The sequence below is a fragment of the Camelus ferus genome, chromosome 16 (assembly GCF_009834535.1).
Source record: "Camelus ferus isolate YT-003-E chromosome 16, BCGSAC_Cfer_1.0, whole genome shotgun sequence".
Taxonomy (NCBI): Eukaryota; Metazoa; Chordata; class Mammalia; order Artiodactyla; family Camelidae; genus Camelus; species Camelus ferus.
In genome coordinates, this window is record NC_045711.1 from 50255817 (window position 1) to 50280384 (window position 24568).

Here is a 24568-nt window from a genome sequence, read left to right on the forward strand (position 1 = left end):
TGAGTCTGGAAGGTAAATTTGTTGTTACCTGTAAATTATGGTTCTGCTAGTTCATGCTATGCCAATCCAGACTTTCAGAGGAATCCCTCCTGCCAGCAAGAGAAGACAGATGACTTGGATGAAGATGGCTCTCAAGCCCTGGGTCATTTAGTCTTCCACACTTAAGAATATTCATTAAACAAAAGGGCAGATATATCTATGAAATTACCTTTTAAACACATTGAGCACATACTATGCAATGACTATGGTGCTCTTTTTTGTTACTGTTTTTGTTCTTCATTCTGTTTTCTTAGAGTGAACCATATGGATTGGTTTAAGAGGGCCTAGCAGAACCACAACCTTACAGGCAAGAACAAATGTCACTTTCTGCTACTTTCTCCTATACCAATCCAGACTGTAGGACCAAAACATAACATCCCCCACTAAAGTGAACATTAACTTTATTTTTTAAGTGATCATATTGATAACGTGTCTTCTTTTAAAAATATGACAAAAAATTATTTTCTCCAAACAGTTGTTAAGACTTAAAAAAAAAAAAAGTCAGTATGACATTGTCATATCTAGCTTAAAAGGCAGTCAGTCTTGTGTCCAAATTCATTTAGTAGTGTGCCAACCTAACCCCTACCTTGTCAGCATAATCATGCCTCTTCCTTCTCAACAAAAAATAAACCCATTCCACAAGATTTGGCAGCCAAACGAAGAGGGATAGATATCCTACCTTAATTTAATGCATATACTTCACTGCATCTGTCTGCTCTTTGGTTCATCCTCGCAGAAATTAATACATGGTCTTTGTGTTAATATATGGTGACTTAATCTATGTTACCTATCTTCCTTCCAGCCTCTCCTTTTCTGATCATATCTGCTGGCAATAGGGATGGCCCTACAGTCTAGAATGATATAGGGGAAGATAGCAGAACCGGAAGAGTCCATTCTTTCCATTTAAAAACAGAAAGAGGTAGTCATAATGGATGTAGTATTTTTTGCACAGCTCAGAAAGATAGTTATTTGTATCCTTCCAGAATCACAAATGATTGAGATCAGCTACTGTCTTCAAGTGATTGAAGTATATTCATTGCTCGCTACTTAAAGCAACAGCCATAAGTTGATCCTGTGTTTGGTTTGACATTTTCTTCCTCTTCTTCAGAAATTCTGTAAACTGTTGAGAGCATAGGGGTTCAGTACTGTTTTAGGCTAATGCTCCTGTTGGGTTAGCATCCACCAAAGTATGGGCAGCGTTGCATGGAAGACATATTTGCCCAATATTTAGGAGCTGATTTGTGTGATATCTTTGTTTACTCATCTTTGAGTTTTGAAGGTATTTTGTCTTTTCCTGACTTCATATTATCAGGTCTTTTATAACCTTAACTAATCCTTTCTCTGTGATCAGGTTCTAAATTGTAGTTAATGAGGAGCCATTATCAAGGGCTGCAGAAACTGGTATTATCAGCTTAAATTCCTAAATTCACTTATGTGGTTTAATTAACCATTGCATAAATTCCAAATAGTTGTAAATTGCCTCAAATTTAAGGATTAAAATGTAATGGAAACTATAATTTGGGAACATATATTAGATTTTGAAAAAATCCCTTTATGATATTCGTTTAATCGGTTTTGAGTCCCCATCATAACCATTTGTGTGGAGGCTAGTTATTACTAAATGATTTAACAATTTACCACATTGCAGTTCTCCAAAACTCTCCAGCTCCACCTTTTTAATGATTTTATCTGATGCTTTTGCCATGCGTCTGTTTTAACAGACTATTTCTATTCTACAAATTTAAGTTATGTTGGAAATATAAATAACTAAGTTTTGTTTCTCTGTTTTTGGAAACCACATTGCTGGTTGGAATTATCTTTCTTTCTGCTCTTTGACCAGATCGTTTAAAATTAGAGGTCAAGGTAAAGTATACTTACTCAGTTCATATTCAAAGTAGTGAATTTCTTAATTCTGTCAAGTTTGTACAAAAATTGCTACTCTAGTCCTACATTAGGGCAGTATTGAATTTTGAAGTCAACATGGATCTGTTTTAATACATGTGAATTCTCTTCATCTTGAGTTTGTGCCTAACGCTGGCTTTTTCCAAATACTCTGTGAAATGAGGAATAAATTATTTTTAGAGGAAAAATGAATGAATTAAATGGTATTTTTTGTTTAATAATTCCATGATTAATGGTTGTACTCAATTTTGAATGATGTGTTTTATTTAGGCTTTGTTTAATAAGATGATAATTTAAAAATTTTTATATGACAGGCACCTATGGGGACCTGCTGGGGTGATATCTCAGAAAATGTGAGAGTAGAAGTTCCCAATACAGACTGCAGCCTACCTACCAAAGTCTTCTGGATTGCTGGGATTGTAAAACTAGCAGGTGAAAAGCATGCATAATAATTTACTGAAAATGCCTATTGTATTTGTAACTTGTAAGAAAGCATATTTGCAAATTTCCAGTTATGCAAAATAAGTATGATACAGGGCAGAGGTTAGCAGATTTTTTCTGTAAAAGACCAGACAGTAAATATTTTCAGCTTTGTGGACAATGCAATCTCTGTCACAGCCACTTAACTCTACTGTCATAGCACAAAAGCACCCACAGCGATACACAAATGAACAGGCATGACTGTGTTCTAGGAAAACTTTATTTATGGGCACTGAAATGCACATTTGAATTTCATAGTATTGTTACATATCATAAAATACTATTTTTTCCTTGATTTTTTTTTCAACCACTTAAAAATGTAAAAACTATTCTTAGATGACAGACTGAAAAAACATCATGCAGTAGGCCAGGTGTGTGAGCCATGTATAGTTTAGCAACTCCTGGTATAAGGAAATACTTTTGAAAATAACAGAAAATTGAAATACTAAAAAAAAGTGATAGGGTCCGTAATATCAAAAGTAAACTGTTGTTGAAAATTTCACCTGTTTTGGGTTCTGTCTTTTTCTTCATTCTCGCTGCTTCCATGTACCCCAGCCCTTGTTACCTTATTGTTCATGAAGTAAATGAGCGAGGTATCTACTGTGGCACTGTGGGCAGGGGATGGGCAGACGTGTGAGATTTGGTTTTTTTCCAGCAAGTTCACATCTGCTAAATGTTGAATACATTTTATGACAGGGTGCTCAGTGAGTAGTGTGGTAGGACACTAATGCTTCAGAGGAGGAGCAGCCACGCAGATAATAAAAGTTGTCCTGAGATTACTGGAAGAGGTATCTTACTCATCCTACTCTTTCTAGTCTTATCTCCAGCCATTCTCCTCAAAACACCCTGCCTGTTGCCACCCGTGTACTGCTGATAGACCTAATTTACCTAAAAATTATCTTAATTCCATTTTTCTGCTCGAACATCTTTAGTGGCTTCTTTGTCCTTAAAGGATCAGGCTGATCAGCATTTACAGTTACTGATGAGTTGCACCATACACCACTGACCAAATTTTTTGTTGTTCCCCAACATAAATGATCTATTCTGCTGAGATTAGTTTCCCTCCTCCCTCGTCCAGTGTGTCCTGGGTCACTCCATGCCTTTATTCACTCTCGCAAGAGTGTCCCATGGTCTGTACTTAACATACTTAACCAAGTTCAGTTCCCATCTTTTCCTTGAAACATTTCCCCAGCTATATAAACACTCTCTAAATGCTTGTTGTCTACACCTTAATTACAACAGCAGCATGTTGTTCCTGTCCTCGATGTTTCAGTCAGTTGCATTTAAATAACTCTAAAGATCAATGCATTTAATCCAAGAATTATTTCTGCCTTCCATCTCTGATTTTACATTTCTGTTTTTTATCTAATTGCAACATATGTCTCATTAAAGCCACTTTAATGACATTTTAGAAATGAACCTGATGTTAATCGTGAACCTTAGAGCTCAGCATCAGTTAGCTGACTCTCATGTTCTATGAATTATTGCTTATAATAGATATTAACACATGAAAATGCTAACTGAACTTAGCTCCCAGCCTGAAATACAGGTTTATTGGGCCTTGTCTGTTGCACTAAAGTCCTTGTATTAAACCTATCATCAATATAAGATTTATTAACTTATAAACAGGATATATCATGTACTATTTCCAGGAAATCAGTCTTCCTATTTAGTACATACAGATTTCAAGTGATCTCGCATACCTTTTTTTTTTATTTCACATACTTTTATTTGTATTTATTGAACTTTTTTACCTAGTATTTTCAAATCTTATTTCCAAATAAGCAGGACAGAAAAAAATTAGACTCTTGAAGTAGCCACATCCAAACTATCCCAAGAATAATTTGGTCACCTGATCAGGTGGATGAAATGGTTTATTTGAAATGTACTTTAACTGGATTTCTGTGATTTGTCGAGATTATACTAACTTACTACAATCTTCTTTGTTTTCAAAACTACACTTTCTAGTAGAACTTTCCCACCCTTGTTTTCACTGAGAATTTTTCAGAATTTAAGAAACTGTGGGTAAAGTTGAAATATATTCAGACAAGGAGACCATGCTCTGAAAGCAGTTAAACTACTTGTATTGTTCAAATAGTTTTCAAAATTTGATCCATACACCAGTAGTAGAGCAGCTCTGGGAACTTGTTAAAAATGCAGATTCTCTGACTCACCAAAGATCTACTGAATCCGAACCTCTGGGGTGTGGGGCCCAGTCGTTCATCTGTTAATGGATCTGTTGCAGATGCTCACTAATGTATGACAGGCACTACTAGCGGCTGTATCCTGTTTTATTTCATTTGGTTTTCTTATTATGTGGTGATTGATTTGTTGGTTTCAGGTTACAATGCCCTTTTAAGATATGAAGGATTTGAAAATGACTCTGGTCTGGACTTCTGGTGCAATATATGTAGTTCTGATATCCATCCAGTTGGTTGGTGTGCAGCCAGTGGAAAACCTCTTGTCCCTCCTAGAAGTGAGTAGCTTCTTTACTCTTACTGTAATTTAAGTTTGTTCACTTTAATGCAGTTTCACACTTAGTAACATTAAAGTGATGTAGAAGTTAAAATAATATTTTTTGGTTTTTTTGGTTGCTAGCAAGACACATTTGTTTTCCCTATTTTTGTTACTCTTCTTCAGAACTTAAATTGCAGGGAATTTTGTTACTATTTTTTTTTAATAAATAGCTTATGAAGCAGTTCTACTCTTTGCCAAAGTGTAACTGGTTATTTCTTTTGTTTTAGCTATTCAGCATAAGTATACAAACTGGAAAGCTTTTCTAGTGAAACGACTTACTGGTGCCAAAACACTTCCTCCTGATTTCTCACAAAAGGTAAAGACAGGATCTTAGACAGGACTGAAGTAGCAATTGAGAGCTCTAAAAAAAATGGAGTAACTTTGAAGTTTATTAAGGAATTATTTTAATTTAGCAAGTCAGATGACCTATGTTAAATACCAAGTGCACTCAGTATTTTTATAGTACAATATTAAAATTATCTGTAGACCTTTGTCATGAATTCCCAAGTTTTTCTGCTTTTGTTTCAAGGTTTCAGAGAGCATGCAGTATCCTTTCAAACCTTGCATGAGAGTAGAAGTGGTTGACAAGAGGCATTTGTGTCGAACACGAGTGGCGGTGGTGGAAAGTGTAATTGGAGGAAGACTAAGACTAGTGTATGAAGAGAGTGAAGATAGAACAGATGACTTTTGGTGCCATATGCACAGCCCGTTAATCCATCATATCGGCTGGTCTCGAAGCATAGGCCATCGATTCAAAAGATCTGGTAAGTACCTGTCACAAGAGCTCCTGTTGAAATTGTCATTGAGGCCAAATTGTACGACTTGGTTATTCTCTACAGAACAACGTAGATCAAAAATAGCATTCTAGTTGCCTGGGTTGCTTATTCTGCCTTAATTAAGGAATCTTCACACCAGAATATTAATGTCCTAACTAATTCCTTTATATCCCTTCCAATTGTGCTCAATTAAAAAATAATGCACTTTTGGTCACAACTACATTTGTTTTCTTACACATTTTTATACAGCCCATTTGAAAGATTGAAAGATAACGTTTCCATTTGCATTCATTTAGTCAATTAATTTAATAACAGGATTAAATGTGGTTAGACATAGTACTAAACACATTAAAACATACTACGAAAGTTGTAATTCCCTAACTAGGGAATTCCCAGCATTCTAATTGGCTGAATGTATTTAATAGCACATGTACTCCGAAGAGAGAAAGACTTCTAAAGAATATTATTCACCATAAATGTAGAAGGCATGTATTTTGCCATGTTTAAGAATATACATACTTTGTGAGTTTGAAACCTTCAAAGAAACGTGGTTTTTGGTCTTCTCACAAATGCTGACAGATTAGTATGTAACTTTTCCTTGTAGATATTACAAAGAAACAGGATGGACATTTTGATACACCACCACATTTATTTGCTAAGGTAAGAAGTTTTTATAAGAACCCTCATTTGTAAATTAGGTTTGAAAGAGGGTTGTGGGTTTTTTCCTAAAATTTTAGAAATCACAATTACATATGTTCACCTAAAAGGATTAAGACCTTGTAATTCATATGTGTCACAACTATTGATTATTGTTCTTAAATTCTGTCTGTTTGCCTGAATTCTCTCTATTTCCTAATGGAAGTTTGAGTTATAATATTAGGTAGATAGGAGAAGGCATTTGGTATTTTCATCCGGTAACCCTTTACAAATTGGTATTATTTTCATTATTAAGATGATAACACTTGTAACAGTAGATGTGCTTTCATGTGATTCTTTAGGTGAAAGAAGTAGACCAGAGTGGGGAATGGTTCAAAGAAGGAATGAAATTGGAAGCTATAGACCCATTAAATCTTTCCACAATATGTGTTGCAACCATTAGAAAGGTAAGAGAATAGGTTTTAAAATATAAAAATGCAGTTTTAGGAACTGAGTTTAAGGTAATAGAAGAAGGAAGCCCCTAACATACTCATTTTGGCATCAAATATGTGCATTTGGGTCTTCACTGGGGAGAATGTTACTAGTCATTTCAAAATAAATTTGAATTCTCTTATCAGAAGTTCTCTTTTTATATATCTTGTTGTCAAGATTGTCATCTTGAGTCTGCTACCTTTATTTCATGGAAGCATATCCTTAAATTAGAGAAAGAATATTTAAGTTACTTCCTGTTCGAAGCTTGTCCAACACAGAATGGTAATAAGGCTGAGTGTATCTTCAGTTTTCTGTTTGCGTTTTGTGCCTTTTTTTCCCCCTTTTGGTTGTACTTTATTTCTTCTTTTCTCTCTTCTGAAACTGCTTTTATGAAAAGATATAGAAGAATGGTTCTCATTTTAAAGTCCCCAGGTGATTCTTAAGTACAACCAGGGTTAAGAACCATAGATCCAGAATCCTTTACATAAAGGTGTACCTAAATTGTGATTTGCATTTCAGTGCAGTTTAAAACCTTAAGCCAAAAACATTTTTAAAAAATGGGATGGCTGCCATGTCCCAAGCAACCCCTTGTGTTCAAGGCCACACAGCTAGACAAGACTACCTCCTTGTTCTTGCTCTTCACCTGATTAGTGGTCAGAACCACCTAGTACTATTTAAAGCATAGATTTCCATAATCTACTCCAGACCTAGTCAATCAGAATCACAAGAAATGTTGCCCAAACATTTGTATTTGTTTAAAAAAGAAGAAAAGAAAAAGTTCTCTAGGTAATTCTGACAGTTAACCAGGCTTGGAAATCAGTGCCATTGTGCCATGCCCTATGTGAAATGAAAATGAACCTTCATTGAAAAAATACTTAATGAACTCTTGCCGTTATGGGTTCGGTTTGGACTCTAAAAAGTTTAGTCTTGTAGGACAAGGTAACATGAGTAAAAATAACTTTAATACAAAATCAACTATGATTTAAGAAAAGTGGAAAGTACTGTTGGCAGTTCAAATAAGAAGAGATCACATCTTCCCGAAGGAATCAGGGAAAGCTCTGGAAGAGAGCACATTCAAAAACTTCATCTTAAAGTATGGTAAAAACAGGACCAAGCAGAGATACAGGAGGAAAGAGAACATGTACAAAAGCATCAAGGTGGGAAAAGTATGGGCCACAGTGAGGAAGTGGCGAGTGGTTCACACACAGTACACATCAGACAGGCTGCTTTGAATATTCTGGGCCAGGTGGTTCGTTTATAAGGAACAGAAAGCCATTCAAGTGAACTCTAGGAAAGTTGCACTAAGGACACAGTGGGTACTCTCACAGACATGCAAGGACACAGGGATGAGCATTGGAAAGGCTTCAACTTAGTGTTATTCTCCACCTCTCAGGGACCTCTTTGTTCCATCTCTGCTCTGCGTCTGTGCCACTTCCCTTTCACTCTCTCTTGACTGGTGTCCTCCTCACTCAGTCTGTACATAGTATCTAGCTCCTAGCCCTATTCTGTATCACAGCCTTTCATTGCCAGCTCCAACCCATGGCTTGACCACAGTCTCTGTTAATTGTAATTACTGAGACAGAATCCAAACAACAGAGTCCAGCCTTTAGCTCCGTGCCTGAAGTCTAGATACTAGCCCCTGGTCCAGTCAGTTGTATTTAGAAAGGGAGAAAAGAATCCTGTGTGAGTTGGGGTAGTCCTTTCCAGAGGTCTTAGAGCTATTAAGATTAAAAAGAAAGTTAGTGTAGGTTTCCAATTAAGTTGAAATCACTAGGAGAGAGGAACTTGGGGGCAGAGACAGAAAGATGATGTGGAACCAGGTTGTTCAGTCTTGAATGCTTGGTCAGGCTGTCTGAGCTTTCTTTCATGAACAGGATAGGTTGGTACAGGTTTCTGGCATGAGCAGAGGTCATACAGTCGGAAAGTTTAACTGTGTAAGAGGGGAGTGTCCATGGAGGAAAGCCAAAAGCAGTGAAATCAAACAACATAGTGGAGAGAGTGAATGGCAAGGATAGAGAGGCTGAATGTTAGAAGGGAGTTATGAGAGGACCTGGTGATTGATTGCTTTTTGTAAGGAGTGGGAGAAGCAGTTGTTGGTTTGATGCCCAATACTAACTCCTAGAGGATGTGTTCAGCATGCAGGTAAAATGCAGGCCTGAGACTCTGGAGGGGAGACAAACCCATGATGAAACTTAAGTTGTTGGCATAAAAGTCAGTCATTGAAGCATTGGGTTTGGATGACATCACCCAAACAAAAGAAAAGGGCTAAAATCAGAAACAAGGGTTGGAGGGGAAAGGGTAGCCACCAAAAAAAATGTGGAAGGAATTTGAGAAGGTGAATCAGTAGGCTGTAATGTAATGAGAGTCTGGGAGAAAATGTTTCAGAAAATTAAGAGTACTCAACAGATATCAGATACTGTAGGGAGGCTGAAGTTTGAGGAGAGTTTGTTGGGGAAGAAACACTGGGCTTGAGAAACTAGGAGGTGGTTGGTGAATTTCGCAGTTTAGTAGGGGAAGGACAGTCAGACTGCGAGGAGTTACATGGTACATACCTTAAATTGGGACTCTGGGTGAAAAGTATGAGTTCATTATACTGTTCTTTGTACCTTTTCTGTAATTGTAAACTGTTTCAAAATAAAACATTTTTAATGTAATGGAAATTGGGAGACATTAGAGTATAAGAGATGGTGTTTTAGGAGCAAGGTGCCAGTGACAGTAGGACAAGATGGAGAAGTGTGTCTTGAAGGGGGAGGAAAGGATGATGACAGTCTGAGGTGTGAAGGACGGACTGTGAGGCCCCTCATGTAGCTTCTGTCCTAGAGGAGCACGGGTGTCCATAGTGTAAGAGAGGTACAGCTGGAGCCTGAGGAAGGAGAACTCTCTGTGATAAATCAGAAGGAAATAGGTAGAGGTATTAGCCATGACTAGGGAGTTGAATAGTAAAGGAGCACTCAGCCCGTTTTCATGGCGCCACCACAGCAGACAGCCATAGCCACTGGCAGAGGAGCTCTTTTCCCTGGACCTCTGAAATCACTTGTGTGTAACCATGCTTTTGTTTCTAGTACACACTAGGAGTTACATAGTTTTTTTTTAATTATTATAATTTTGGTTATTTAACATAATTCAATAAAGAAGCATTTTTCACTTTATATGATAACGATTTCCCTTGCTTTTAGACTGTCACTTAATTTAAAGGATTGTTTGTATAATAGTGGTACCTAATTTTAAATACTTAATTTAAAAGGTGCTGGCTGATGGATTCCTGATGATTGGGATCGATGGCTCAGAAGCAGCAGATGGATCTGACTGGTTCTGTTATCACGCAACCTCCCCTTCTATTTTCCCTGTTGGTTTCTGTGAAATTAACATGATTGAACTTACTCCACCCAGAGGTACTTCTTCCTTATGTGTATATACACACACTGGGTTTTCACCCTTGCTTTCTTTTTACCCAGTACATGTTTACAACATTTACCACAGCCCAAAATTTCTTGTATGAATATCTAATATGTGGTGTGTACACATACAAACATACACACAAGAGCTGCGGGGTACTTTAAAAACATAAAGCACTGTATCCTAGCTAGTGTTAATAAATTACATTGGTATAAAATTTTTCCTAAGCATCTGTGCCTTTACCATTTGAATTGGTATTCTCAAGCTCTGTTGAGATGGTGATGTAATTTCAAAAGGCTATTGCATACATAGACTTTTTTAAAAATAAATACTTTAGCCTTTGAAGGAAAGCAAGTTTCCATCTTTAGATTACCATGTGACTTTTTAAAAAAAGAATGTATACCCTTAAATAGCTTTTATGGCCTAATCAGTAACTTTTCTAATTTCAGTATCTAAGCCTTGAGTTTTTCTCTGGAGAAGAAGAAAAATCAGAACAGAGAACTATAAAAATAGTGTTTGCCCAGCCAGTTTTCTTTCTTACAAAGAAAGAAAAATGTTACTGAGAAATATTAAATGTTAGACTGTTCTAAACCTAGGATTGAAAAAGCAAAAGCCTGAGCAGATGTAGAAAACAAATTTATGGTTACCAAAGGGGAAAGGGGTGGGGAGGGATAAATCAGGAGTTTGGGATTAGCAGATACGAACTACTACATACAAGATATAGGTCCTGTTGTATAGCACAGGGAACTATATTGAATATCTTATAATAACCTATAATGAAAAAGAATATGTATGACTGAATCACTGTGCTGTACACTAGAAACTAACACAACATTGTAAATCAACTCTACTTCAATTAAAAATAATAATAAAGTAAAAATTTTGTGAAAAGCAGAAGTCTGTAGTTGTTGTAGACAGAAGAGTCACTTTGGCATTAGAGTAAGTGGGCACACCGGTGTCTGTCTAGAAAAGGAGGAAAATCTATAAAACGGAGGAACTATTGTAGGCAACAATATTAGAGCTTGAGTTAAAAGTTTATCATATAACATGAAATCTGAGATTGTAGTGAGTACTGAATTACTTTATATCTACATTTTAATATTATGCTAATTTTAAATGAACTGCTAGTTAAACCAGTTGTGTTTTTCAGGTTACACAAAACTTCCTTTTAAATGGTTTGACTACCTCAGGGAAACTGGCTCCATTGCAGCACCAGTAAAACTATTTAATAAGGTAAATTTAAACGATTACATGGAATTTTTTTGATGCCTCACAAATGCAAATCATCATTGAGCAGATCTTTGCCTTATGTTAGAATTTCTTGGTAGAAATTAATAGAAATAAATATATATTAGTAAAACAATGTATTATCTTTACCTAGAAATTGAAGCTTTTTTCCAAACTTTGTTTCATTTTTAATCTGAGTAAAATAGGAATGAATACAGTTCCTAACTAGTACTTACTTGCTTTACCTTCATATGTTTCAATAATTAAAGAATTATTTGGGATTTTTTTGGTCTAAACTGTTAATTGCTTATGTTGCTTCTTTTCTTTTCTTTCTTAGTGATAGTGGAGTTATACGTTTTTTTCACTAGTGTTAATGTTTTGCTTCTCCATGTTAGGATGTTCCAAATCACGGATTTCGTGTAGGAATGAAGTTAGAAGCAGTAGATCTCATGGAGCCACGATTAATATGTGTAGCCACAGTAACTCGAATTATTCATCGTCTCTTGAGGATACATTTTGATGGATGGGAAGAAGAGTATGATCAGTGGGTAGACTGTGAGTCCCCTGACCTCTATCCTGTAGGGTGGTGTCAGTTAACTGGATATCAGCTACAGCCTCCAGCATCACAGTGTAAGTTGGTATACAGAAAAGGTGTCCTTTTGTAAAAATCAGCAGTTCTCCGAGGACTATCTCACATAATCATCTTGTGAGCTCACAGGACAAGAATATACCTATGTCTGATTGGTTGCCAGGTAAGATCTTAAGACTCAACAACAATATCGCAGAATGAGACCATGTGTACCATGGCAGTGTGAACTCAATAGTCAATTACATAGTGACTGTGGAAACACAACATTAAGACACTCACCAAATTAAACTAGACTTACTTTAATGAGTTTAAAATTATAGGCTAAAATTTACTGGTGTGTAATAAGTACTTTTTGAATAAATAGTGGAATCTGTCTGGTATTAAGGTTCATGGTTTTGCAGAAACAAATACTCCTATTTTCAAAGCATCATGTACTTTTACAAGCATAATGGTCTTGGTAAAGATAGTTCATCTAAGTTGTATCTAGAGTTGTAAGCAATTATCCTAGTACCAATTTTCCCTTTTATTTTTCAGCATCAAGAGAAAGCCAATCAGGTTCATCAAAACAGAAGAAAAAGGCTAAGTCCCAGCAATACAAAGGACATAAGAAAAGTGGGTCACCACATGGTGTTTTTATCTGTTTCCTAACTTGTTAACCAGCTGGGGTCTGGGGATTCTTGCACAGAAATGACATCCCTTGTGAGAGCTGATAACTTTGCATTCTGTTACGCTTAAAGGTGCAGTATGCCATAAAAGGCAAGCCTCTTCAATAATGAGAAACACTTAAATTTTGATTGACAGGACAAATTACCATAATATTTAATATATGGTAAAGAATAGAGTGTGTGAATGATTCTTAAAGTAATACGTAAATCTACTGAAAATTAGTCCTTTTCTTAAAATACCTTTATTAAAAAATTTTAAAAGCAGATGCTTGACTTGGAGCCTAGTAAACCCATTATTCTTATATAAACCAAAACTCTTTCTAGAATGATACTTTTAAGTTCAAGTTGATGGCTAACAAAATCAGGCTTAAGAAAATTTTTCTTAGTATGTTTTCTATATTATACTTTACCTTACAATGAAAAATAATGGGCAGTAATAGCCAAAAATCATGTAAAATATGTTGCTAGCTCCGTTTGGTTCTTTTGAAATCTTTTTTCCCCCACCATAGAAAGCCAGATTTTTCTCTTCATGAAACTTGTGGAATATTTCATTCTGAAATAGGTTTATTTTTACTTAAAGATATTTTTAAAAGTAAAAAGTACATTGAAGGGTTAAAACTAAAACACATTTTTCCAGCTGACTTGCCGTATGTTCAAATAAGTGCTGAACTGTCTCATTAACAGCCAAGAGACTGAAACAGCATGAAGAATCAAATACTCTCTTCCCTTTTTGAGCACAGCTGTTTGTTTATACTTTTTTAAGTGGGGAACTTCACTTCCAGCAGCCACTGCTATGGTGCTCTAGTCTCCTCCCCACAGGAAACCCACGTCAGCCTCACAGCAGTGATAACCGTCCAGCCTGGCTCTTACCCTCTCTTTGATGTCATAGACATGAACCTCCCATAGACAGAATTATTTTGCTGCCTAGCTGCTTGCCATATTTGATATTCACCTAAAAGAACTTCAGAGAACATTTTCAGACCAGGCAGACCAAAGTGATTTCCAGCTTACCCGGAAATGATTAGCAAGAGTTCACGTGGTAACTTCAAGTCAGCGGACTAATCATAGCAGACGTGATCACTGAGCTTTCTGTGAGGCTGACTAACATAGGCTGCTTCGGACTGTCTTTTCACTTTCTATTGGACAAGTCAAAGATTTCAGAATTTTCTTTCCAATGTGTTGAATTTTAGAATGCTTTTTATTACTCAGGGACTGTATTACATATATTTTGAAGAAATAATTTCTGAGCATTGTATACAGTTCACATACCTCCCTCAGTGTGACTTGACAGGGTTTAATGATCTTAAATTAATAGGCTAGGGATGTGGGAAGAAATATGAAATTGATGAAGTTAATATCTATCCCAGTTTTTAGTGACATTTAACATTACACAGATTTCTGGATTCACTGAAAAATGAATTTAGCTATAAATATAACATTTTCTTTAACATTTTAATAGCTCTTAATATTATAACATCATCTTTAAGGCCTTTCAGTTGTCCTCTGGGCATAGGGAAAAAAAGAACTGTGGACACACAGTCCTTTGTCAGAAATCTTTGAGGCCAAATGTATCTTGGAATTCAGAATTTTTCAAATTTTAGAAAAGAAGTAGTGTTTGTAGCATACATTATGTAACGCCTCTTGCAGACTCCGGAGCATTTTCTGAAATAAAATACATATAAGTAGTAATAAATGGACCAAGTAAAGATTATAAATAGTACCATCAAGTGAGGTCTAGTTTCTGTTGCCAAAATTTTGCCCAAAAAACTTTGAATTTTGGAGTGAGGATAAGGAATTGTGCTGTATGAATGAAGAAGCAGTCTTCATTGTAAGGGTACTATCTGTTCCTTTTATTTTTTCGGATTACTCAGAAAATAGTTTATTAGAAAATTTTCCCACAACACTTTACTTACCAAAATAAGAAGGAATTTGGGGTCCGGGAACCTATTGCATGCAGATTTATATCAATCATTTAGGCCACAAAACCTTTTACTTGTTTTTAAGTTTGTCTTCAGATTATTATATTTTGACTCTGTTGTTTCATCTAATGGCTCTTTCGTCTTTTTGTACTTGAAATCGTCCATCAGTGTGTTCTTTGTAGTGCTTATTTTTTACAGAAGTAGTTGTTTGACTTCATTGTTCTAGCTCGGTTTGTAATGAGCTGTGTTCACGCTATAACGGGATAACTAGTGCTTGTGAAAAATAAGAGTAATGTTCTGTCAAGAGGATCACGTAGACTGTTGTGTGTATGTAATCTATCAATCTGAAAAGCCTTTTTTTCTCAAGGTTTAGTAATTCTAGAGCAGGAAAACCTGCACTGATTTCTGTACCGTCTATTGTAAGCAATAGAGAGTTGGAGATTCTCCTTGCATTTTTAGCTCCAAGTGTGTAGTACATTAGACTGTTTCATCTAAAGGATTGCTGCTGATGATTTTGGTTTGGCATTTAGAGTTGAATGTGTACACATAGGAGCTTAGTTTCCAGATGATTTTACATAGGAATACTGACTTCAATTTGTCTTTTAGTCCTGATTTTGCAAAGCGTAATTTCTGATTGCTCTTGCCTGTGTCATTTGTAAACTCTGGAAGAAAACAGATATAATTTATAGTCACAAAGATATGTAAGTATCCTTCAGCTTTCAACCTGATTAAGGTGGTATGATTGGTTGTTCAATATCTGTAAAGTTTAGAGTATTTTTTTTGTTGGTGGTGAAAGCATTGTATAAATCTTTGGGGGCTTATATTTGCTTATGAAACTATAACCGAAAGGTATTTCAAAAGAAAGTAGACTGCTTAAGAACTTGTAGGCAACAAACCTTTAAATTTTAGAAGAGCTTTTCAGTATAAGAATTATAAATGTTTTCTAAAAGAGTGGATTGTAAACCAAAAGTTAGGGGAGCACATTTCATATCAGTAAAATCCTGCCACTCGTATAATACATTTATTAAACGGTTTGATTTCTCCCTGGACAGTGTTTGGGCTTATGTGGGCAGTGAAATGCTATCCTATAAGTAGGGTTTTGAAACCTCTCTCTTCCATTGGATTTTCAATCCCCCTGAAAATTTTTCTCAAAGGTAATTAGCCAGCTCTTCTCCACACTCAATGCTTTCTGTTGTTCATTTTGCTTTGTTTTATTTTAAATTGACTTGAGAGTCAGGAACCAGGATTACCAGACTCTCAGAGGCTAGAAATAACCTCCCCCATCATCCACTCCCCAACACACACACAGACACACACACCCCTTGTTTTCAGAAATACGAACCTTGCATACTGGGTTCTCTTTTCAGAGTATCCTGTGCAACACATTTCCTAGTTATGATGCACTTTTCTTACCACGCATGTCAGTGAAAGCTTACTTTAGTTTGACTTGATGTTTAGAGAGGAAGATGCCAGTTGAGAAGAAGCCTGTCAGTTTGTCGAGCCTGCCCATGACAGGTGAGGTGCGGAGGAGCTTCTCTGGTGACGAAGAGTTGACTCCTCCTCCATATCGAACCCTTCCAGCACAGACAGCCCCGGAGGCCTTCCCACCTCCCCGCACTAGCCAAGAGTTCAGTCCCAGCCTCAAAACAGGTAATCAGTCACGTCAGCACCTCAGGTACTGCAGGGGCTCAAAGTCTGGGTTAGGGTGGTGGGAGACAAAGCATGGTCTGGCATGACAGATGCTGACTCATTCAAGTTTTCTTTTTCTTTCAACTAAAAAATCCATTTTCACTAGTCCTTGGTGGTAGTCGCTTCACTAAGATGAATCATCAGGGGTGGGTTTTTATTTTGTTATAAACCGCTTCTGAGCTTCAAATTCGAGTAAAGCTATAATTTCGGTTTATGGAATTATGAGATAATTTGTACTATTTCGTGGTTTCATTAAAATGGTTGAACATTCTGCATTGCAGAATTCTTTGTGACTTGAGCTGGGGGAGAAACAGGCCAGGGGTGATCAATCTGATTAATCAGATCCAAAAATGAGGCTTTGTTCGTAGCATTCCATAGTGTCTCATTCATTAGAAAGGATATGTTTTGTGTTCCTGTGTAATTTTGGTTCTGGTAGTAGCATTTACCATAGTCTTAGTTGAATAACATGGACTTGGAAATACAAGTATCTGTATAATTTTGGTGTTGAATTTGAGTGAAATTTGTTTCTATAATTTCATGTTTACGTATGTTCAGTTATTAAGTAAATAAATTATATTTAATTTGAATTGGTTAGGCCAAGCTGATAGAGGGAAAGGAAGATTGCCCTTTGTAATTGCTAAGAACAAACATGTTGTCATTGAATATCAGAAAAGATTTCCTTGCGTATGATGAATTTTAAGTGTAAGTACAGATCAAACAGCTTCAAAGCCATATATATTCTGCCATATTCTAACTATTGCTTTTAAACTAAGATTTAAAAAATCTAATAATTAGCATTCTTTTGAATTTCTTTTGTATGTTGAAAATCCCAATGGAACTTAGTTCCTAGCTGTTTTCCTCTCATTCCTCTATTTGCTAATATTTTTGCACCTGAAGTTGTCATCAACCTTTTTTCCCCCATTTTAAGATGTGTCCTTTAGCTTTTGCCTTCTTAACAGTGTATTAAGTGATCTTGATCCTTCCCAGTCTATTTCTCTGAAGATCACTCTCGTATCTTTATATCTAAAGAAAATAACTACCTCTTTTGTATAAGAAATAGATTAGGACTGCAAATCCAAGTTTATCTGCCCTGTGATGGAGATACCTTCAAAGTGTATCTAAATAGCATTTCAGCTTCTTCTCTTGTTTGCCTTTTTAACTTTTTTCTTTTTGTAGTTGATATTATGAAAGTTCTCTGTAACCTAAGTAAGTAAGTATAAATATTGTGAGCTCTGAATATACTTGAATTTTTTTTAATTGTAGTTGTATTTTCTTTAAGCATTAGACTGATTTTGAAGGCGTGTGTCATGTTTTGAGAGAGAATTTGACTTTTAGGATTGGCAAAACCCAGGAACTTAAGAGTAGACGAACAGGGTGGAAACTACAAGGCCTTCTAAGTGACTTCCTTTTCCACTCGTGTCTGTTGTGTGTGTCTTCTGAGCAGGGGGCACAACTTGTGGGATTCGGTGTGATTTTACTCTGGCAAATCTATGCAGGGACTGCGTTGCTGTCTTAACTATGTAAAAGCTACAGTTTGATTAGCTTTTGAGAGAGTTTACTATTTATGGACTTCTAACTAGGAAAATGTGATTTCTGTCAACTTATCTCCTGAAATGTTAGTGATTAGAATCAGCAAAGTGACTTCCTTTTAAAAACAGAGCCAAGAAAATGCATTTATATAGAAAGTAACATGCAGCCACAGGACCTATTTAATTTTATCCATCCTTCATTGAGAATAAGGCCTGTAAAGGAGAAATGATTAATGTCAAGATACCAGACAGGCTTTATCTTAGGTTCCATGAAAACAATGAAACTTTGCATTAAAACATTCCACATCTGAGTGAGTGTTTCACCTTTCTCTTGAGTTACTTTTTTTTAAGCACATTGTTTCCATATTTCAACATGAGTAGAAGCATAAGTCAGAAATTTGTTGTTCATAATAAATACAAATAGTTTCAGGCTGTGCTAATTTAGAATCTCAACTTACTTTTCTTACATTTAAAAACAAACATCTGTTTGAGTGGAACATGTTTGGTCTGGAAGCACAGTAATTCTTTCCTCATTCATTTGGCCATCTGATCATCATACAACAGATACTGTTTTAATCAACCTTTTATTGTGGGTACTGCACCTTTAATGAAACTTGGAGTTTTTTCTGTTTCCATGTGTTTATTTTCACGGTATTATTCAAATGTCTTTAACAATTAATGCATGTTGGTTTGATTTGAAGGATAACCATTATATGCTTGATATCCTCCATAAAAGCTTTTTTATTAAGTAATTTTTTAAAGAAAGCAAGCACAGTTATGTTTGCTTTATCTTTCAACAGTTTGGTGTTTGTTTTGCTATTATTATAGGCTTAATGTATTCACTTTTCTGTCTTTGGGCTATTAATTTTTTTAACACCATTACCAAAACAAGTACCAAAATAAAATGAATTAGCATATCTCAAAAGCTTATTCTTTAAATTATTAAATAAGATGTCAAAGGCCTTTTTTTAAAAGAAATTTTTAATTGAGATACTGGAGATTGAGCCCACGACCTTGTGCATGCTAAGCATGAGCTCTACCACTGAGCTATACCCACTCCCAAGACCACTATTTTTGAAACTAATCTTTTGTAACTAAAATCGAGATGAAGTATTTTTCTATCACTATTTGACTGTTAAAGTGTAGCCATTTTAATACTGTTCCACATGGTGACACTGTCGAGTTATTGATCATGAAAACTTAATTGGCTTACTGCTCATCTAAATACTCTTTTGAGTCTTAATTCTTCTCATAAACTGACATTTTTTCTCATATGAGCAGTTCCCAATTTACATTCCATATATATCTTCTTCCTCTTGGTCCAATTGTAATGAAAAGATCCATAGTAAAGAAAAATAATTGTTTTCACCTTTCCTTTGGAATCAGTGCCTGCAGGAAGCAGACAAGTTGGTTGCTCAATGAGTAACACAACCAGTGTTAGTGAGAGTCACACATTGTGCAGAGGGAGGTCTTAGCTACCCAGCCAGGGTGTGGCAGCCAGTTGGTTCCCACTATAATAGTCCTTCAAGAATGCTAGTCTCTTGTTAACAAGTCTCCCTACTTTTCAGGGCTTTTTATGAAATCTCTTGTTGCAAAATACTCAGTCAAATTTAAAAGAACCACAGGGCTGAGGTGTGGGAGGGAAACGCAGAGTCTGTGACCTCTGATATAGTAGATCTGTGTGCTTAAGAAATTGAAGAAGAAAGTTAGCATTACTCACCACAGGATCCCAGTGAGTACACGAGCATAAAAGACCACTTGCTCTTGAGGGGAGGGGTATAGCTCAAGTGGTAGAGCACGTACTTAGCACGCAAGAGGTCCTCCAAGCAGTGTTCAATCCCCAGTGTCCTCCAAGCAGAAATTAGTGAATAAACCTAATTACCTCCCCCTCATCAAACAATACAAAAGAGATCACTTGATCTTTAAATTATTTGAAACTTTACCAACTCGATTGTGGTTAAACAATAATTTCTTAAGAAACCTAAACACATTCTCTGAGAGTTGGCAGTTACTAAGACTAATGTTTCATACCTAGCTGAGATCATTTTCATTTAGAAAGTAGGGAAGTAGTTCTTTTGAAGGGAGGAGTTTTATAGGAAGTAGGGAGTGGGCTTCAGGGAAAGAACTTACAGGCAATCTGAAGTTACTGGCTAATTGTGTTAAGGGACAGTAACTGAGATTTATAAAAAGAGAGAGGAAAATCTCAGAATTAAACAGCCTAATTTTTTGTTAAGACCAGGGCTGGAACTAGCAAAGAAAGAATTCCTTTCTTTTCTTGCTTGCCCATGCATTAGAAAAAAGCCCTCCTGTCACTACAAATTCCAACTAGCATGACTTCAGTGGATACCAAGAAACCTAAACCCCGCTGAAAATACTAGAAACTGAAAAACAGTTGTCTGTAAAAATGAAGACTTACTGGAATGTGCCCTGAATAAATTGAGGACTGCCTATATTGTCATTTGTTTTCATTTAAAAAGAAGTCATCAGATAAGAACTCAGACAGGCAGTACTACTGTTATGTGATCTTATTGGTAAAGTTAGCCGTTTTATACCAATGATTTTCACATTGATGATGTCAGTCAATTTTTATTTTACCCCAAATGATTACTTAAGTTTTTCTTGATTTTAATTTTAATATAGGTGCTTATCTAATATCAGATTTATTATTTTTATGAATATATAAATTGTTTATATATTTGCATTATATTTATATTATAAATAATATATTTATGTTATTTATAATACTATTTTAATATTATCAGATTTATATCTTTTTTTTCTGAAGAGTTTTAACAAAGGTACTCCTTGGAGATAATACATTTAACACATATTTATTATGTTACTTATTCTAGTTCAGAGCCATCTAAGAAATAATGTCATTGTAGACCTTGACATAAAAGTGAATATGTAATCAGAAGAAAAATTCTAATTATTCTAGTAAAATTAGTGATCACTATTACCTCAAACATTTCATTGACGAGGACCTTCATTGACAAGGCCCATTGTGCAGTGTTCAATATGCAGTATTGTTCCTTTTCAGAATTTTGCTTAACTGCTAATGTACTTTGAAAATTAAAGTTAATTAAATGCTCATACTTTGGGGAGGGGGTAATTTTAAAGAGTTATTGAAGACATGAAGAAACCTTATTAACTGTAAAGCTGATGGAACGTGAAGATTAAAAGCAATCAATATTCATTCCGGAAAGGCTTAATAGCATCTTGTACATTTATCTCTTTCTTGCAGTGACTACATTGCAGCTAAAGGAGGAGTTGATAGATGGAGAGGATTATAATTTCCTCCAAGGAGCATCTGATCAGGAAAGCAATGGCTCTGCCAACTTCTACATCAAACAAGAGCCCTGAGGTGGCTCAGAAACTGAGGGTGGGAGGGAAAGAATTTTACACAGGACTGATTTATAATCAATCAAGCTGTACAGCGGGGCTATTCTACTGGGACATTTTGCTAAACATAGAAAATTTCAGTTCCAGATTTTTCAAGTGGGTGGGGAAACTATTTTAGCCGTGGGGGGAAATTTTTCAATTTATAAAGATGGACAATTTTTGTGTTGTATTTGAAGCTTTTGAAAGAATTTTGTAATATTTTCCAAGTTTGGATTTATGTGCATTGTTAACAAGAACTGAAATTCTAACTTTTTTGGTAAGATTAAAGTTTAGGTAGCAGGATTGAAGGAAACGATTTAAGAAGGATATAGTTGTAAATGCAAATGAACTGTCATTACAAATGAACCTTTTTGGTACCTGTTGGGAGATTTTGGGATTTTAGAAGTTAGGCCAGTCACATCTTCAGCTTCCTCTGCTGCAGAATATGCAACTGAACCCCCTCGTGGAGGGCTCGTCACCACATAGATCACGGAAGGGTAATTCTGCTTGTTGGCATTTTATTGCAGCCCATTTTAAATATTTGTACAGAAATGTTTTTCATTCTGTGAAAATTTGTTTAGAGTTCTTTATGAAACTGGATGAACTCTGGATACTTTTATACGTTCTCTTTTAATTAAAAAATGATTCAAATTATCCTAACACTAAAGTGTTAAACTGGAATGGTTGACAAGATATACAGGATCTCAGTCTACATGTTGAGGGGCTGGGGAAAATGCAATATTGTCCTAAGTTTGTCTTATTTTCCTTACTACAAAACGCCCCACAAAAGGGATTCTGATCAGTTCTCTGCCATTTCCCTTCATCTGTGAGATAATACTTGGTATGACCACACCCAAAAACACGTGTTCTGTATTACCGGGAGAATCAAATTAACACTTGTTTAAAGTCAAAATAAGTTTAGATTTCAAAATCATTCCAGCTGTGCTTTTAACTATCCTGGATTTGTTAGAAAACTAATTTGAAAGAGAATCTAATTTTCTTAAAATTCCACATATATATTTACACATATACATGTAGCATAAATTGTCTTATTGTATTCAGAATTAATTTCAACGGTAATGACAATTTGGACCATTTTGAACATTCCCTATTTTAAAATTCACCTGGCTTCCTTTAAAAAAAAAAAAAAGGATATAAGGGTAAATTGGTGAAAGGTTTGCTCTCTGCATTTTTCTAACTTTCTGAGTTGTGACTGAATGAGAGAGCTGTAGCATTTACCAGTGAGGTTCATAAACTAAACTCTCAGGAATTAATTGCATCCGTTCTAGAAATGCTTCTGGGTCTTAGCCTGGCCTCTTCAGAGTGGTAATTCCATCTCCTCTGGAATATAGGTAGGGCTAATTAGAAATTAATCAAAATGATTAACCTCTACAGTCCTTCAGCCTATGGAATGCTTTAAAAGATGTTTATGGAAAGCCCCAGGAGACCATTTTAGGTAAGATTTTTGTTTGAATTTTAAAATGCATAGAACATTAAAAACCAGCAATTTATTTTCTAAAATATTGCTCTACTTTTGGGAATAATAGCATTGGTAATATGCACAAGTTTACCTCATTCTATGCAAGAGGGGTTAATATCATAAGGTTTTGTAGTTGCTACTGGAAGTAAAATTTGTTACTTTATAGTATAAGAATGTATGGAATCGCATGTCAACGTTTCTTAATACTGACTCTTTAGGGGCAGAAATGCAGATCATATCAACACTGAGTTGATTCTCATGTGTCAAATATATGTGAATTCAGCTGTTAAATTACTGGATATTTATCTTAACATTACTGAGAGGGACCTACTGTAAATGTGACATCCTCACACTTCCCAGATCTTTAACTTTTAAGAATCTTCCCATAAACTTAAAGCCTGGAAGACTTCCAAAGCAAGGGTTACAACAGTCTTTATTCTCAGGCGCAGTGAATTAAACCCAGGACTCTGATTCCATGATACGGGCACGAGAAGCCGGTTGTATCGAGTGCTCTAACAATAGCCTTGGCTTAGGGGCTCAATGGGGAACTGAATAAACCAAGAGGGATTTGATTTGGAGCCTGGTAATTAGTTCTGTGAAATGCTCATTTGGAGCCAGGTTGTTAAGCTTCCAGTTCTACAGCAAAACCAGGTTCTGAGTGTTTTTTAATTTCCCACCTATTTATGAAGTGTTTCTGTCTTAATCCCGTGACCAACAGTTAAAGGTTGGTAAGGACTTCCTACAGTCTAAACACAATCTGAAGCCCTCTTCATTATTTCAGACTCTTAACTCCTACTGCCGATGAACAGAAAATGAGTTGATGCAGAGGAGACATAGTATGTCTTAGCCACAACTCCAAGTGTACAACTCAATAGCCCCATTCTCTTTTACGGTTCACATGTACTGCTGACCTTCGGTTTGTTTGTTTTTTCCTATTAGGATTATTTGGGGATTTTTGGTAGTTTAAACTCTTTAACCTTTTCCTTGCTGTGTATGAGGAAAGCTAAAGCTGTTATCAACTTCTTATTCTACGGATACTAACACGGGTTTTCAGTGTTTGTTTGTTTTTATTATTATTAATTTTGCGTGATGTGAATACCCTCTCCCGTCAATATTTGTATTATGGTGCTATATATTTGGTAATGATCCTTTACTATTGGGAAGGGATTTTAAAAATACTGTGATTAAACTGGGTTTCTTCCTTTGATTTTCATATTTTAAATGAAGCCACAGTCATTTATACAAAAGAAAAGCATCTGTCCCTGGGCAAATCTTTTGAGGACAGAGGTCAAAGTAAACTGCATAAGGTTTTTACATCATTTCTGTATGTATTTGATATATAGATCAATATCTGTACAAATTTAATCTTTTATTTTCTTGGTAACTTGTGATCATTGAGAAAGTGTTTGAAACTTTCTCATGAAAGTGTATATAATGGCGTGAAAAATTCCTTTGGAAAAATTTATGTTCCTTTCATTTTTACCAAATTGCAAATTTTCAGCATGGATGTGAAAAGCATTAAAATTATAACTTTGTGTACAAGATGAAAATAACTCACTAAATTTGCCCTTTTTTACACAAAATAAAACGTTAAAGTTAAGCTGTATGTAAGCAGTTCTTTAATATGCTTTGGTATTTGAAGGGTTTCCTTTTTTATTAAAAATATTGAGTGCCTTCTATAAGCAACCAAAGGAACTGACTTTCCTGGGAAAGTCAGACCAGTTCCTTCCACACAAAACTTGTACTCTCATAAGGTAAAGCCAGCACGATTGAGGAGAAATTTACTATGGGACAAGGGAAGAAGAGAATATGGGGGGGATCTATGGCCATTGTTGCATTTGAGCCAGGATC

General features: G+C 35.7%; 1 protein-coding gene across 14 annotated transcripts in view; it reads left to right on the plus strand.

Moving 5' to 3' along the window:
• The window catches only part of MBTD1 (mbt domain containing 1), a 62242-nt gene extending 37919 nt beyond the window's left edge, over positions 1 to 24323 (plus strand). For 11 of the 14 annotated variants that reach the window (XM_032498091.1, XM_032498094.1, XM_032498089.1 and 8 more), the window contains 11 exons: positions 2256 to 2373; positions 4763 to 4897; positions 5166 to 5254; positions 5468 to 5702; positions 6319 to 6374; positions 6713 to 6817; positions 10087 to 10234; positions 11389 to 11471; positions 11861 to 12095; positions 12589 to 12666; positions 16097 to 21094. In XM_032498091.1, coding sequence (XP_032353982.1) covers positions 2256 to 2373; positions 4763 to 4897; positions 5166 to 5254; positions 5468 to 5702; positions 6319 to 6374; positions 6713 to 6817; positions 10087 to 10234; positions 11389 to 11471; positions 11861 to 12095; positions 12589 to 12666; positions 16097 to 16374 — 1560 coding nt within the window. In that variant the 3' untranslated portion in view covers positions 16375 to 21094. The other 3 variants (XM_032498096.1, XM_032498097.1, XR_004326527.1) reach the window with 2 other exon arrangements.
• The last annotated feature ends 245 nt before the right edge of the window (positions 24324 to 24568 follow it).